This window comes from Manis pentadactyla, chromosome 10 (assembly GCF_030020395.1).
Source record: "Manis pentadactyla isolate mManPen7 chromosome 10, mManPen7.hap1, whole genome shotgun sequence".
Lineage (NCBI taxonomy): Eukaryota > Metazoa > Chordata > Mammalia > Pholidota > Manidae > Manis > Manis pentadactyla.
The window spans coordinates 4,527,196-4,541,184 of NC_080028.1; the positions used below are offsets into that span (position 1 = coordinate 4,527,196).

At 55.0% G+C, this 13,989-nt stretch overlaps 1 protein-coding gene across 2 annotated transcripts in view; it reads left to right on the plus strand.

The window, feature by feature from the left end:
- The first annotated feature begins 1,168 nt into the window (after positions 1 to 1,168).
- PHF21B (PHD finger protein 21B) overlaps positions 1,169 to 13,989 on the plus strand; it is an 88,092-nt gene continuing 75,271 nt past the window's right edge. The window contains exons 1-2 of one of the 2 annotated variants that reach the window (XM_036931473.2): positions 1,169 to 1,646; positions 2,476 to 2,541. In XM_036931473.2, the coding sequence (XP_036787368.1) occupies positions 1,593 to 1,646; positions 2,476 to 2,541 (120 nt within the window). In that variant the 5' untranslated portion in view covers positions 1,169 to 1,592. Of the gene's footprint in view, positions 1,647 to 2,038; positions 2,331 to 2,475; positions 2,542 to 13,989 lie in introns of those variants that run through there. The other variant, XM_036931474.2, reaches the window with a different exon arrangement.

Genomic DNA, 13,989 nt, shown 5'->3' on the forward strand with positions numbered 1-13,989 from the left:
AATTCTGCGTGGGGATAACAAATCTCACAAATTACCCAGTGATCCCTTCCTGAAGGCTGGGTGCTGGGGTCAGGGATGAGAGGCCCCCAGATTTGGGGCAGCTCAGAAGACAAACACATAAGTCACTTGTTGCAAATGCCTTAGTAACAGCCACAGCAACATTGGGGTTCTGACCTGAAAAAAAAAATTCCAGCGACTTCTGCTGATGGTGGAAGTAAGGTGTGGCATGCTGGCCGATGCTGAAAAGGGCACTTGTTGATTCTGTGTACCTGGGTATTTTTTGTGCTATGGAATTAAGAATTATGAAATTATAGTGAAGTTTCTCTTTTTACTGTGAAATACCATTGCCCTATTTCTCCCCAGCATCTTTCAAACATACCAGGATGCTACCAATAGGGTACAAAGCATTCCAACGATATTGATGAGGATGGTAACTCCGTGAAGGTCATATCGACTCGGAGGCATTAACCTCCTGGCTGCGGGGCTGGGAGTTTTGAAATGCGACCTCCGCAGCTGTAGTTATAATTGTTTTATGTCACATTGACCGGGCATGTTTACGGTTTTTAACAGGTCTTAAAAAGTGCAGTGACATCTGTTGAGACTTTAATTGTAAGCGTAAAAAAAAAATCATTAAAGTAACAGCCGAGAGATCAATTTTCATGCTGTTTAAACCACACGGTGGCCATCAGGCGGTGGGGGACCTAGTGACTAGTTTGATGTCCTGAGTCGCAGCGCAGGAGGCAGGAGGGGGACGGAAGATACTTAATTTAAATAAAGTGGGAGCGCGAGGAGGACGGAAGCAGGAGTTAGGAGGGAAATGCGGCAGAGAGGGAGCCGCGCGAGCCCCGGGCGGAAAGAAATGAAAATATGGGCATTTTTCCTCCCACCGGAAAAATGCTACAGCCCCGGCGTCGGGCTGGACGCCCGTTTCCCTCGGGTCTGGCTGGGGCGGGGGCGCTGAGGAGAAGCCGCGCCTGGCCGAGAGGTCGCGGGCCGCGCTTCCCCAAGAGGCGGGCCGGGAGTTTGCGCCCCTCCGCGCCGCTACTTTTGTTCTCGGCTCCGGGCACCGGGCCGCGGCCGGGCGTCAGTGCGCACGCGCGGGAGGGGCGGGGGCGGGGCGGGTAGCGGGCTCCGGCACCGCCCCCTGCCGCCCCGGCCCGCTCCATCCGGGCATTGCCGAATTAGCATCGTGCCGAGGCACAACTTTTCCGAGGCCCAGCGAGATCCAGGCGCGCGCCGGAGGAAATATAGTCCCTGCCGGCCGGCGGCTCGCGCTGACGGCGGCGGCAGTGGGGCGGCCGCGCGGGTGGCTGCGCGGGGCTCCCAGCGCCTGGGGGCCATGCGCCGGGCCGCGCCAGCAGCCCAGGGACCCGGCGCAACTTGCAGGGCAGCCTGAGGAGTTGGGGTGGCCGCGGGCCCGGCGCCTTTCTTCCCCTTCGCCAGCCCCCCTCCCTTTAGGCCGTGGGGAAGGGGGAGCGTGTCCCCCTCCCCGGAGGACAGATCCGCCCCGCCCGCTCCCGTCCCCGCAGGGCCGCGCAACTTCCCGGGAGCAGGGGCCAAAGTGAGCGCAAAGTGCTGCCCAAGTTGCCGGGATGGAGCTGCAGAGCCGGCCCGAGGCGCTCGCCGTTGAACTCGCGCGCCACCAGGTAGGCAGCCCGGGGCCCCGGGCCAGGGTTGGGGGCACAGGGACCCGAACGTGGCGTCCTCTTAATCGTCGCAGAGTGCAGATCTGGAGGTGCCCTGAGGGGGCTCCCCCTGGAGCCTGGCCCGGGGGTGAGGGGAGTGTGTATACGCACGGACCCCACTCTGAGCTCCCCTCTGGTTGCAATCCTGCATAGTTTTGGGGACTGGGGGTCCGTGGGATCCGAGCCCTGCATCTTCTCTTTCGCAGCGCAGGTTCTGCAGGACTGAGGGTGCCGGGAGGGGACCCCTTGGTGAGCCTGCCGTGTGTGTGTGTGTGCGCGCGCGCCGACCCCCACCAACGCCACCCCCTTGCAATCCTGCACAGTTTGCAAAAGTAGTTTTGGCGATTGTTGCTCGAGCTAGCAGCGGCGTGGCGGCCGGAGCACGGGCGGTATTGCGGCGTGCGCGTGTGTGTGTGTGTTGGGGAGATTAGGACGCGACTTGAATATTTATGAGCTTTGCTCGACACGGACTCGCCGTGTTTACTTGGCTCTTTGTTCCTCCCCCCTCCCCCGGCACGCAGGCACACTCACATTCACTCGCACACACACCCCGGCCTGCAAACTTGCACGGCTCGGGGCGCGCCGACGGGTGGCCTCGGCCCCCGCCCCGCCCCGCGAGCTGCCCCGATGAGGCGGCAGCCACAGGTAAGTGAACCCGCGCGGTACTGCCCAGCCGCCGTGCGTGCGGGACGCGGCTTGGGAACTTAGGGCAGGGGCTGCGGCCCGCCGGCTCCGGGCGCACTTGACCTCCGGGGCGGCAGGTCTGAGCCCGCTCTCCTTGTTTCCACAGAACGGCGACGTCAAGAAGCAGCTCCACGAAAGACAGCCGCGGATCGCCGCGCTCAGCGACAAACCAGTAAGCGAGCTGGCGCTGCCCCCAGCCCTGCGCGGGGTGGGGAGGAGGGCTCGCCGGCACTTTGGCTGCACCCTAAAAAGTGCCGGCCTGGCGCCGCGCGGTCAGACTCCCAAAGGAGCGCGTCTCCAGCCCGCAAAGTTGCTCTCGCCCCCCCCTTTCTGGAGAGAAAGAGCCGGGCCCACGGAGGCCTGGGGGGCGAGCGAGGCCACGGCAGTGGCCGAAAGAGAAGAGCTGCGCTCAAGGCGACGAGCCCGGCGTCCATTTTGAGTTGGTGGACATGTTTTTGGAATGTCCGATCTCTCCCGGCCGGGGTCCCCCACTTCAGGCTGTGTGTGAGGTTGGGGTGGGGGACAGTAACTGGGGCTGGACACCAAACTACTTGGAAGCAATTTCCGGGTTCCCGTGTAAACCTGACTCGGAATCCTTTCTCCGGGCTCCCCCACCCCGCCACTTCTCAGCACCACTTTTTATTCTTGGAACCTGACGCCAGCTCCCGGGAACAAAAGAAAAGGTGCCCCCAGGACCCCCCAGTTCTGCCTCAACTTTGGTCTGCGGACGTTAAGCGTAGATCGGGACCCGCGAGGAGCTCCATGTGGTGGGGGACACCGCCGCCAACCCCCTCCCGGCCCCTCGGGGAGGAAAAGTTGACCATTGTGACTTAGTTGAGCTGAGCTCTGAGCTCGGGGTTTCAGCACCACGAACAGATGCCAATGCCGGAGCGCGGCCGGCCGCGCGCCCCCGCCCCCTCCCCCTCTTCCTCCCTCCCCGCGCCGCGCCGCGCGTCCCTCCCTCTCGCCCCGCCCCGCTCCTCTCGCACGCACTCCCGCCCCTTCCCCGCGCAGCCGGGAGCCGAGAACTTTGAGCGGCGCAGCCAATGGCGCGCTCGGGGCTGCGAAGCTGGCGGGGCGGGGGCGCCGGCGCCCCTCCCCGCGGCCCCCTCCCCTTCCGCGCCCGCCCCGCGGGCCGGCCGGCGCCCCCGCCCCGCCGCGTCCCCTGGCCATCGATCGCGCTTCCTTCGGAATGCCGGCCGCCGCCGTCAGCACCAAACTTGGACAGCGCTCGTCCCCGCCCCCGCCCTGCCCCCGTCTCGGCCGGAGAGCCGGTCCCCCGCCCCCTCCCCCAACTCCGGGCCCGGGGCGGCCGGATCCGAGGCCCCCTCCCGGAGGAATTTTCGGAGGGGGTACAGACGGACGAGATGGGCGGGGGTGGCGGCGGCCCTGGAGGGGGAGAACTCGGAGGCCGGGTGTTCATTTCGAGTCTTTAAAGTTGAAAAGTGGTGGGAGGGGGCGTGCGGACGAGGAGGGGGCCGGGGGTTGCGGAAAGAAAGATGGCTGTTCCCGCGGGTCCACGCCCGGTCGGGGGCGCCGCGCTGGACTGGAGGTTGGGACGAATCCATTAACCCTTTTCTGCCGGTGCCGCGGCCCCCTACCCCCGCGTCCGCGCGCGCCCGCCCGGCCCTCGCCCCCGTCCGCGAGTGGAAGCTTCCATTCCTGCCGGAGGGGGGCCCGGCGCGCGGCCCCGGCGAAGTCGGGGAGTTCGCGGGGGGAGGGGACCCGGGACCGGCATTACCATTTTGATTGCTTTGATGCCATTTTTGGAGGGGGAGGGGTTGGAAGACCCTTCTCCGCTGAGCACAAAGATGTTTAATCACTGTGTAGAATCAAATCAGATACTTTCTTTAGGAAAAAAAAAATCCACCACCAAATCTGGTACAGTGTGATAGCCGAGGGCTTATCAAGGGCTTTTTTCACTGGGTAAAAACGGGAAGTTGTTGACTCTTACGCTCAGAGTAGAAGATTGAAAAGAGCTAGCGAGAGAGAGAAAATCCAATAATCCAGCAGCTTTAATTGCAACAATGTCTCTTTATGTGTGCTTCTACACAGCAATAGTTTTACTATTTGGAGTGGATTTTCGGAGCTTAGGTTTGATCATTTCTTCTGTATTGTGGCAACTGTTTCAAGGCTGTTTAAATTTTTATGATATTAGTAAATGAATAGCTGTTTATTATCTGGCATGCCGGAATTTAGACGAGGAGAAACATTTGAAAATTCTGTTTGGAGGCTGCGGCGCCGCTTGGCGAAGGAGCTGACCTGCTCCAGGCTGCCTTTGCCTTTAAATTTGAACTCGGGGAAGGATGCTTGTGAATGGAATGTACCTCCATCTTTTTGTGTGTGAGTGTGTTTAAAAGGAAAGAAAACAAGGAAAACTTTTGTTCTCTGGCCTTTTAAAAATGTTTCCCTTTTAAATGGCTTAAAAATAACATCTGGTGGGCAGCCAGGGTTTGGCCTGGCCATGGGAACTTGTGGTTGTAACTGTGTTGTTTTCCTCTTCTCTTTGTGGCATTTTATATAACAAGGGCTCATAAAAGAGGGAGGGGAGGGGGCTGAGGCCGTGGTGCAGCATGCTAATAAAGCTGCCTTGTCTCTCCCAGGCTCCGCGGTGAAATCTTTCAGAGGTCACCCACGAATGAGTTGGGTAGACCTAACATTTACTCGTCTGTCTCTCCTTGGGAGAGTTTGGTGATGATTGGCAGCTTGGCTGGGAAAAGGTCGATGAACAAGCTCTTATTCTGGGCTACTGCACCCAGGTCTTGAAGAAGAGCCGCGAGGCTCTGCTGGGTCACCCCAGAACCTGCCCTGGAGGAACTGAAATGTGGAAGCCAGTATGAAAAAGCCAGCAATTCAGTTCGTTTTTAATCCAACATAAAATTAAAGGTAGTGTTCATTTATAGATTTGATTGGGGAGAAACTCATAACTATCTCCACTTCCAGAGATGTGTTTTTGTGCTGCTCCTGTTTAGAGTATGGTGTACAAATGTTTAAGTTTCAATTAAAAGTGCACACGTAGATAGTAAAGGAACGGATGTCCCCATTGTCCGCAGCTGTTAGAAATACAATAGCCACCAAGTAATATCTTTTTGGTGCCCAGCCATCAATTTTCCATTCATGCCCTTGGCGCTGAGATTTTTTCAGTTACTTCTAGAAACATGGACAAGTGTTTAAAGATGTTTGTCGAGAACTCATCGAAGTAAGTAGGCTGGTGTTGGTCAGAAGTAGAGCTACAAATGCTATATAGTTCTCGGTGTTGTTCTCAGTTGGTGGGCTGGAGATGAACAGGAAACCAGGTTCCATAGGACTTTGCTATTTGAAAACAGAGTTCATATTTTTTCCCTTACAAAAAAGGAGGAGGTGTGGGGGAATTGGTCAGAGCTGAGTTGTGGCCCAGCCAAGAGTGGCCAGGCTGCATTCCCAGGTGTGGCCACGTCCGGCTGCTGGGTAGTGATTCCGGTGGAGGATGGACCCCTAGTCTTTAACGAGATATGATGTGTGAAGACTCCATTAGTTGCTCCAGTGGTTTTACATCATGAATTTGCAGCACACGCAGAGAGGCAGTAACATTTTTATCTAAATTGTCAAGCAACAAGCACTTCCATGTAAATAACAGGTCCATCATAAATACTGGGGTGTTTTTTTTCCCCTCTTAGAAGTTCTCTGCATGACATTTAGACACCACATGAAGCGGGCATCTCCAGGCCTGAACTTCATGCGAGTTCAGCCTCACCGTAGAGTGAGGTGAACCTGCTGTGTGAACTGCAGTCATGCTGATGTGGGGAGGAGGGGGAGAGAGAGACCCTGGAGGTGAACTTGGGGCCTTGTGCACTGCTCAATCCATTGATTTGATGGACTCTGGATTCCAAGGGGCTGTCCTCAAGTGCAGCAATAAAAATATGTCTTCTTGAAAGGTATTATGTATATGGCATGCCCCGGGGCACTGAATCATGTCTTCACTGTAATTCACTAGCCACATTGGACGGCAGAAGGATTCTACCTTGGAGGTACCCACCAGACGGAATTGCAGGGTGGATTTATCCCAAAAGCTCCCTGGTTGTTTGCAGCCCTTTAGTAAACGGGTGTCCCATATTCTAAGCTTTCTTTCCAAATCTGCTCTCATCCAGGAGGGTACGCTTTAATTTCCCTGACCTAGACACTGAAATCTCATTTTTAAAACAGCATCATTTCATGGTAAAGAGAAAACCAGTGCTGTCTCCAAAAGCTCCACGTGTCATACTCTGCCGGAAAGAATGTTGGATTGAGACAGCTTTGACCACTGCCACCTGTGTGGCCTTGACCTCTGGCTCCTGTCGCACAGCCAAAGTCTCCCAGGCTGATACTTTTATCTGAGCCACATTCCTGGGGCCCCTCTTCCCCCCCATTCTTCCACCACTGTGATCCCTCCCACATCCCCTAGCTGGAATATTGCAGTAGCCTCCTCACTGCATCCCTTAAAAAAAAACCAAAACAGCTTTATTGAAATATAATTACCCCAGTTAAACTGTACAATTAAATGTTTGTATTCACAGGTATTTGCACCCATCACCACCATCAATTTTAGAACATTTTCATCTCAGAAAGAAACTCTCTGGCCATCACCCGCTGCTCCCTGCCCCCTTCCCACCCCCCCACCCTAGCCCTGGGTACCACCTAATGTACCTCTGGCTCTGCAGAGTGGCCTGTTCTGGCTTTCATATGAATGGAATCATACAGTACGTGGTCTTAACGACCAGCTTCTTTGACCACGCACGTTTCAGGTTCATCCACAGTGTAGCATGTGTCAGCCCTTTATTCCTTTTTACATCTGAATAATATTCTGTTATCTGGAGAGACCACATCCTGTTTATCCACTTACCCATTGATGGACAGTTGGGTTGTTTGCACCTTTTGGCTACAGTGACTGGGGTCCAGCATCTACTCCTGCCCCTGGGGCACATTCTCCACACGCATAAGCGTCTTAGAACCTGAATGTGATCATGATGTCCCCTTGCTCTTGGGGTGAAACCTGAAGGCCCACAGAGCCTACGGGGACAGCCCTGCCCAGCCTCTGCTTAGGGCACCTTCCTCACTCCTGCACTTGGCCGTGCAGCACCCCCAGAAGCGCCATAAAGGGCGAGGGCTGTCCGCTTTACCCTCTCCCATGTATTCTCAGAGCAGTGCTTTGTAGGGGCTGAATAATATCGACTGAGCTAGTGACTTTGTTAAAAGATGGGTGTGAGGATTAACAGTGATTTACTTAACGGATCCTGGTAGAGTCCCCAGCCTGTAGTTGGCATGCAATTAGTAGTAGATTGAAGAATCATATGTTTGAAATGAGTGGACACAGGTGAACAAACTAGCAGCTCGCCCCCATGGAAACTCACAAAAGAGTGAGGCATAGATAACTGGGCTTCAAGGAAATTACAGAAAAGTGTGTAAACCATGCCGTGGGTGCACCTGCATCATTCCTGGCTTGGAGATTGAGGACAGCTTCCTGGAGGAGTCTGGGAGGGGGGGTCAGGGAGGGGACATCTGGGTTGTAGACAGGAGTTCCTGGTGGCCAAGCTCGCTAAGAGATAACACCCTGAAGAAACCAGCAAGTGCTAGTGAGTTTTCTGGCAATAAAACCATGAGAGAAGAGGAGAGAGATGGCGGAGGAGGTAAGCTGGGGCCAGAGCAAAAGAGGCTCCAAATGCAGGAAGGACGGATGTGAATTTTACACATTAGTCTCGGAAATGGCCAAGAGCTTTTAGGGCATGGGTCAGGAAGGTGTGGGAATGATGCTGAGGGCGGGTTAGAGGGGAGGAGAGTGAGGAGGCCTGCGCTTCACCGTGGGAGCCCCTGGTATCTGTCACCTGTATGGGCAGGCTCTTGCAGGGACTGTGGGGTCCACACATGATATGTAAGGAGGAAGGGAGGCTGCTGAGGCCACGGCCATGTGGTGACCCTCCTCCTCCTCCTCCTGCCTTCCCCAGAGCCGCTTAGAGCTGCAAAGTTAATGGGAGATGCCTGGAAATCTAGAAATTTCCATATGGTGACTCAGTAGGCGACTCTGCTCACTTTAAGAAAATAAAATTATGTGTGTTTGTGTGTGTGTTCATGCATATACACATATGCATCCACATTTTTATATTGATTTTATTTTGGCTATGTATCAAATGTGTAATAAAATTGATGTAGGTCAACAAGTATATATGAAGCCTGTATTTTAAATATATATATATGTACAAAATCAGTTAATAATTTGTCCAGAATTGTGTTACTAAAATTAGAAGTTCCTTTTTAAAGTAAGGAAAATCATTACCATTCTCTTGCTAAAGTGAAATCTTAACTGAGGAAGGCAGTCATCCATATTCTTTATTCTTTCTGTAACATTCAGGAGATAAAGAAGAATTCTTTTTTAAAAGTTTTTAATGTCAAAGCCACACATGCTTGTTGGAAAAACAGTTCACAATATGGACCTGAAAGTTGTGGAGTGTGAGCCCCCTTCGTCCTGCTGCGTGCAGCTTGTGACCGAGAGCAGTGCCGGTTTTGAGGTGTTTTCGTGAGGTGTGCTCTGTGCGCACAGCTGTCCGTGACCTGCACAAACATGCTCAGTGAACGCACTGACCTACTGCTCCAAAACTTGCTTTTTACATTGTATCGTGGACTAGCTCTGTTTAATTCCACAAACATTAACAAGCTCCCACCAGGTATTGGGGATATGGGGTGTTGGCGGGGTGTCGTGACGTCTCATAAGGTGTTACACGTACAAAATGCTTTCACTTGGTCTCTGCTCACAAACGTTTTCACATATAGCTGGGGACACAGGTGTCTCCACAGTCCCCTGTCTGTAAGGCCCCATGCGGTATCTCTATGAGAAGTCTACCCACCAGGCTCACTCTGACAGCGGATGGGATGGTGGCCCCTGACGGTGCATGGGGAGCCCTCTGAGGGGGTGACGTTTGCATCTGCAGGGAAGTGGGGAACCAACTGCACGCGCCGTACCTCGGCTGTGAGCAGCACCCAGTCTTGGGCGGGTCTGCCTGCTTCAGCCCCTCTTTGATGCACGTGTTTCTCTTTGATTGTCAGGATGATCCCATGGCTGGGTCAGGAGGGCAGGTGAGTCTTCCCCGCTGATGAGAGAAGGGCAGCTTCCCGAGGTCAGACAGCTTGGGACCTTAGAGAGGGTACCCCGTGTGTCAGTCCCTGCACTGTGGAGTGTCATGCCACGTAGCCAGAAGAGCAAAGGCCCGAAGGTCACTGTGCCTGGTCCCTGTCCCAGCTCCTTGCGTCCTGCGGAGTACCCTTGGGCAAGTCCTTTTTGCTTCCTTGAATGCATTCTGTCTTCTCTTGGTAAACTGGGTGTGGTTATAGATCTGTCTCCTCAGGTTGAGGTGAATCAGAGAAGTGACTTTGAAGTGAAGGGGTTGACTTGAAGAACAGTATGGCCTCTGTGTCCCTGCCCAGCCCCGCCCTGCACCCGGGAGCTGAGCACCTGTGTTGTTGCGTGTCCCTGCTCGGGGCATCCTCTTTGAGTGCGGGAGCCCTGTTGCTTTCTACCTCCTGCTAGAGGTCTGCGGTAACTCTGCGGTCTTCTCCAGCCAGTTCAAGGAGTTCACTTTGATTTTAGTCTCTTAAAACACCTGCTGTCAGAACTGTACAATTGATTTCGGTTAACTTTGAATTTTTTCAATGAGACGACTCTGGTAGTAACTTTGGTAATCCCACGACACCTCATTAGAGCTGCTGGTGATGGTGATTAGCCCTGTGATTTAGCAAGTTTTCCTCCGCCTTTGTTCAGGAACTGAATCTTGGCTCGCTGCATCCATTTGACTGGGGCGCCCGGGGCTTGCTGCGGCCTGAGGGCAGCACGGGGGGCTCCTGCTGCAGAGCTCACTCTGCCACAGACGGGGCTTAAGGAGGCCCCTTTGGGGTGCCTGCTGGCTCAGCCTCAGAGCCTGGCCCCAGAGACTGGAGGATTTGAGGGGAAACGGCAGGTTTCTGGAGGAGGCTGTGGTGGTGACCCCACTCATCTTCCCGATGCTGTGTGGACTTCAGGGTGTTGAAGAAAATCAGACTCTGAATTTGATTTCCCTTCCAGAAAAGTGCACCAATAAGCCTTTTCACTTTTGTCTCTGAAAGGCATGTGACCAGGAGGTTTAAAACCTGGCAGCCTCGGATTATGAGCCCAGTGCCATCCTTCAGTGGCTGCACCATGTTCATGGCTGTAAAATGGGAATAACTGCATCACAGGCCAGGTGACAGCGCTGCTCCAGGATGTGGAAGTGATGTGGAAGGGGTGCCAGGAGGGTTAGATGAGATGATGCGGTAAGCTCCGTGTCCACAGTGAGTTCCCAGGTGGGGCTTGGACGCTGTCCTCCGGTCCTCCACCAAGAGTCCGCCTTCCTGTCTGACACTGACCCTGAGCCAAGTCCCTGCGCTCTCCTGGGCCCGCCCATTTATTCACACAGCCCTTGGGGAAGGCCTGCTCTTAATCTCCATTCAGGAGGAGGCTGAAGCCCAGAGAGGCACAGTGGTTTGTTGATGTCACACAGCTGATGTGGTCCAGGTTTGGGCCCGTGTGGCTTCCCGATCTTCGCCTCCACACTGGGGTGTGTGGATGAGAGATGACAGCACTTTATACCATGAATTAGAAAAGTGTGGTGTGTCAGAAAACCCCGGGGCCTGTGTTGAGATAAAAGTAAATAGAGTCAGTGATCCAGAGCGACCGCCCGCCCTCCCTGGCATGTGAGTAGCCCTTCTGTGATGCAGCAGGTCACAGCACCGTGAGGGAGCCTGGGTCTGAATGTGGCACAGGGTGGGAAGCGTGGCAGGCTGGGTGCTGGAGGGGTCTCCGCAGTGTGGAAGCTGAGCCAGCAGCCGGCGGGAGGTTCGGACTGACCCGGAGGAGGCCCTCCTCCCCACCCTGCCGTGGAGAGCCCTGGGTGTGCCTCCCCAGCCCCTGCTGGCCAGCCCCGTCTTGGCCTGAGCCCCTTTGGCCTGACTGCTGTGGCTCTGAGGTGAAGGCATCTTCTTGTCTTGAAGTGGCCTCTGTTCTCTGAAGAAATAAATAGACTTCTTTAAGATTTTTGTGGTTACTTCCTGTTCGCTGGTAGCGGTTTCCAGAGTGTGGTGAGACGGCGCTGGTGCCCCTTCCGTTCTGGTTCCGGCCTCTGCTGACAGCGGGCATCCCGTGCAGACTCCAACAGGCTGCACTTTACTTTTTTTTTGGCACTTGCGTTTGTCTTGTTAAAACAGTGTAAACAAGTGCATCCATGGGGGATTTTAGTTTTTTTGTCCAGGGTTCTGTGGCTCCCTAGACCCCAAGTAAGATAGGAGGGGCAGGTGGATCTTGTCTCAAAGTGGGGATAATGCTGCTTCCCAGGCAAGGCTGTCCTGAGAGTAATGAGGGCACGTGTCCCAAGTGCCGGGTGTAATTCCTGACACACAGTGGAGCAGTTGGGCTGGAGGGAAACTGTTCCCAATATTACTTTATTGACTTATTAACAATAATATGAGAGGCAGAAAGCTGGCAGCGCCGCAGAGATGTTACTGCCATGGGGAAATAGAGAGGCAGCGGGGGTTTTTGTCGGGACAGCTACCCCGCAGATTGGTGTGTCCACAGCCGGGACTGGGCCCTCATCTTGGGGTTCGGTGGAGTGGAGGGCGCATGTCCCCCACACTTGGCATGATGGCCTGAAGCGGAGGAGGGGAGAGCCACGGAGGCTGTGCAGGGCACCTCTGCCAAGCCCCCATTCTCACATGCGGGCAATGACGGCCCGAGTCAGGAGCCAGCCCTGAGGCCCGGGCACCGGTCTTCCTGATAGTGAGCCACAGCCACGGAAGAAGCCTATTGTTTTCATTTAAGCAATTAAATTCTGTTCACTAGAGTTTCCTTTTGGAAGTTGCTTGCCCAAGAGGGCGTCCTCGGTGTATGACCTGCCTGGGTCCTGTGCAAGGTGTCCTCATGTGCTAACAGGGCCACCAAGGAAGGAGCTGGAGGCAGCACGTGAGTGGGTCTCAGAAGGGCCGTTAGACCCTGGGAACCGTGACTGCTGAGGCCGCAAGGGAGGGGCGGGCAGCTGCAGGGGGGCGCGGCGCAGCGCAGAACTGTCCCCCGGTGAACTGTCTGGGTCCGGCTGACTGTGAATCACCAGGTGCGGGTGAGTGTCCAGAAGAGGGCTCTCAGAGACCGGGGCTGTTTGTCACCCAGCGCTGCCTGCGCTTCGGCTTCCAGAGCCTGCCCTTGGGGTACCCACCCCCCAAAATAGGAAAGGTGCTGAGAGATAGGAATGAGGGGAGCAGGTGTTGTTAGGGGAGGTGATACTTGCCTTTGATCTCCTGAGTGGAAACAGCAGGAAGTTACCTGAAACCTCAGTTGGCGGGAGGGTGTGTGGGGGCTTCCCGGTGGGACCGGCTGGCTGTCCCTGGTGATGACATAACAGATTTGGAGAGAGGCTTTTTGCCCCAGGAAAAAGAAAGAGGCAGAAATGGGGCAGGGAAGAGGAGAGAGGAAGAGGGAGATGTGTTTCTCTTTGATGTCACTGAGGCGGAAAAGCCAATCTGCACATGTAAATGAACTTGAAAATGCAATTAAAAATATATACATATCGGAGACCGTGATCTGGGATTTAATGTGAGATGCAGGTTACAAAGTGACAAGCAGCATTTCCCACAATCAGCCACACCGACTCTTGTCTGTGATTAATGCGTCTCGGTGGTAATAAATGCACCACAGATGAATGCCGGAATTATTTCTTAAACTAGTCTGACAGCCTCACTGAATGTGAAGTTTTCTTTGCCCACATCTCCAACCTCCTCCCAACTGCCACTGCCAAGGGGACATGTGCTCAAGAAGGTCCTTTCCAGGGTCATCCCAGCTTGACAAGAGAGGAGACAAACGGCGTTGTCGTCCGGCACAGAGTTGGAAGGGTGCCGCGTGTTGCCGCAGCTGCAGGAGCTGGGAAGTGGGCCATCACGGGAGGGCTGCAGGGCGTCCCCCCCACCCTGTTCCCGCCCATGGCCGGAGCCTTAAAGCAGGAGCCGGAACCTGCCGGACTGGAAGGGACAGGGTGGCAGAGCTCTCTGTGCCTTGAGCCCTTTGGCATCTCCTCTGGGTTGTGTCCACTGGCCTTGGCAGGTCGTATGTGTCCAGAAGAGGGTGCTCAGATGGTGGGGGCACACGCAGTCGCTGTCCGTGATTTAGGTGTGATGTTCAGCACATGCCCACTCAGTGCCCACTCTGCCAGCACCACACTGGCTGTGCAGGACAGAGCGGGGATGGAATTGGCCCCTGAGATGTGCTCACAGTCTCAGAGGGGGAGACAGGTAATAGACAAGGAACATAGTAAATGAATTACGGGGAGGGCTAGGAGGGGACAGTGCTCTGCTGAAAGAGCGGTGAGGGATATGTGTGTCTGCAGGGCAGGTGGCCATTAAATAGGGTGGGTGAGAGAGGCCTCATGGAGAAGGCAGCATTGGAGCAAAGGCACACAGCATCTGCAGGAGGGAGCCCTGTGGCTCTGCAGGAGGAGTGTTCTAGACGGGGGAAAGGTGTGCAAAGGCCCTGAGGCAGTTTCTACCTGTGTTTCCAGTGGCAGCCAGTGTGGCTTGAGAGTGAATGACAGCTCAGTGTGAGAGAGGGTGTCAGAGAGTA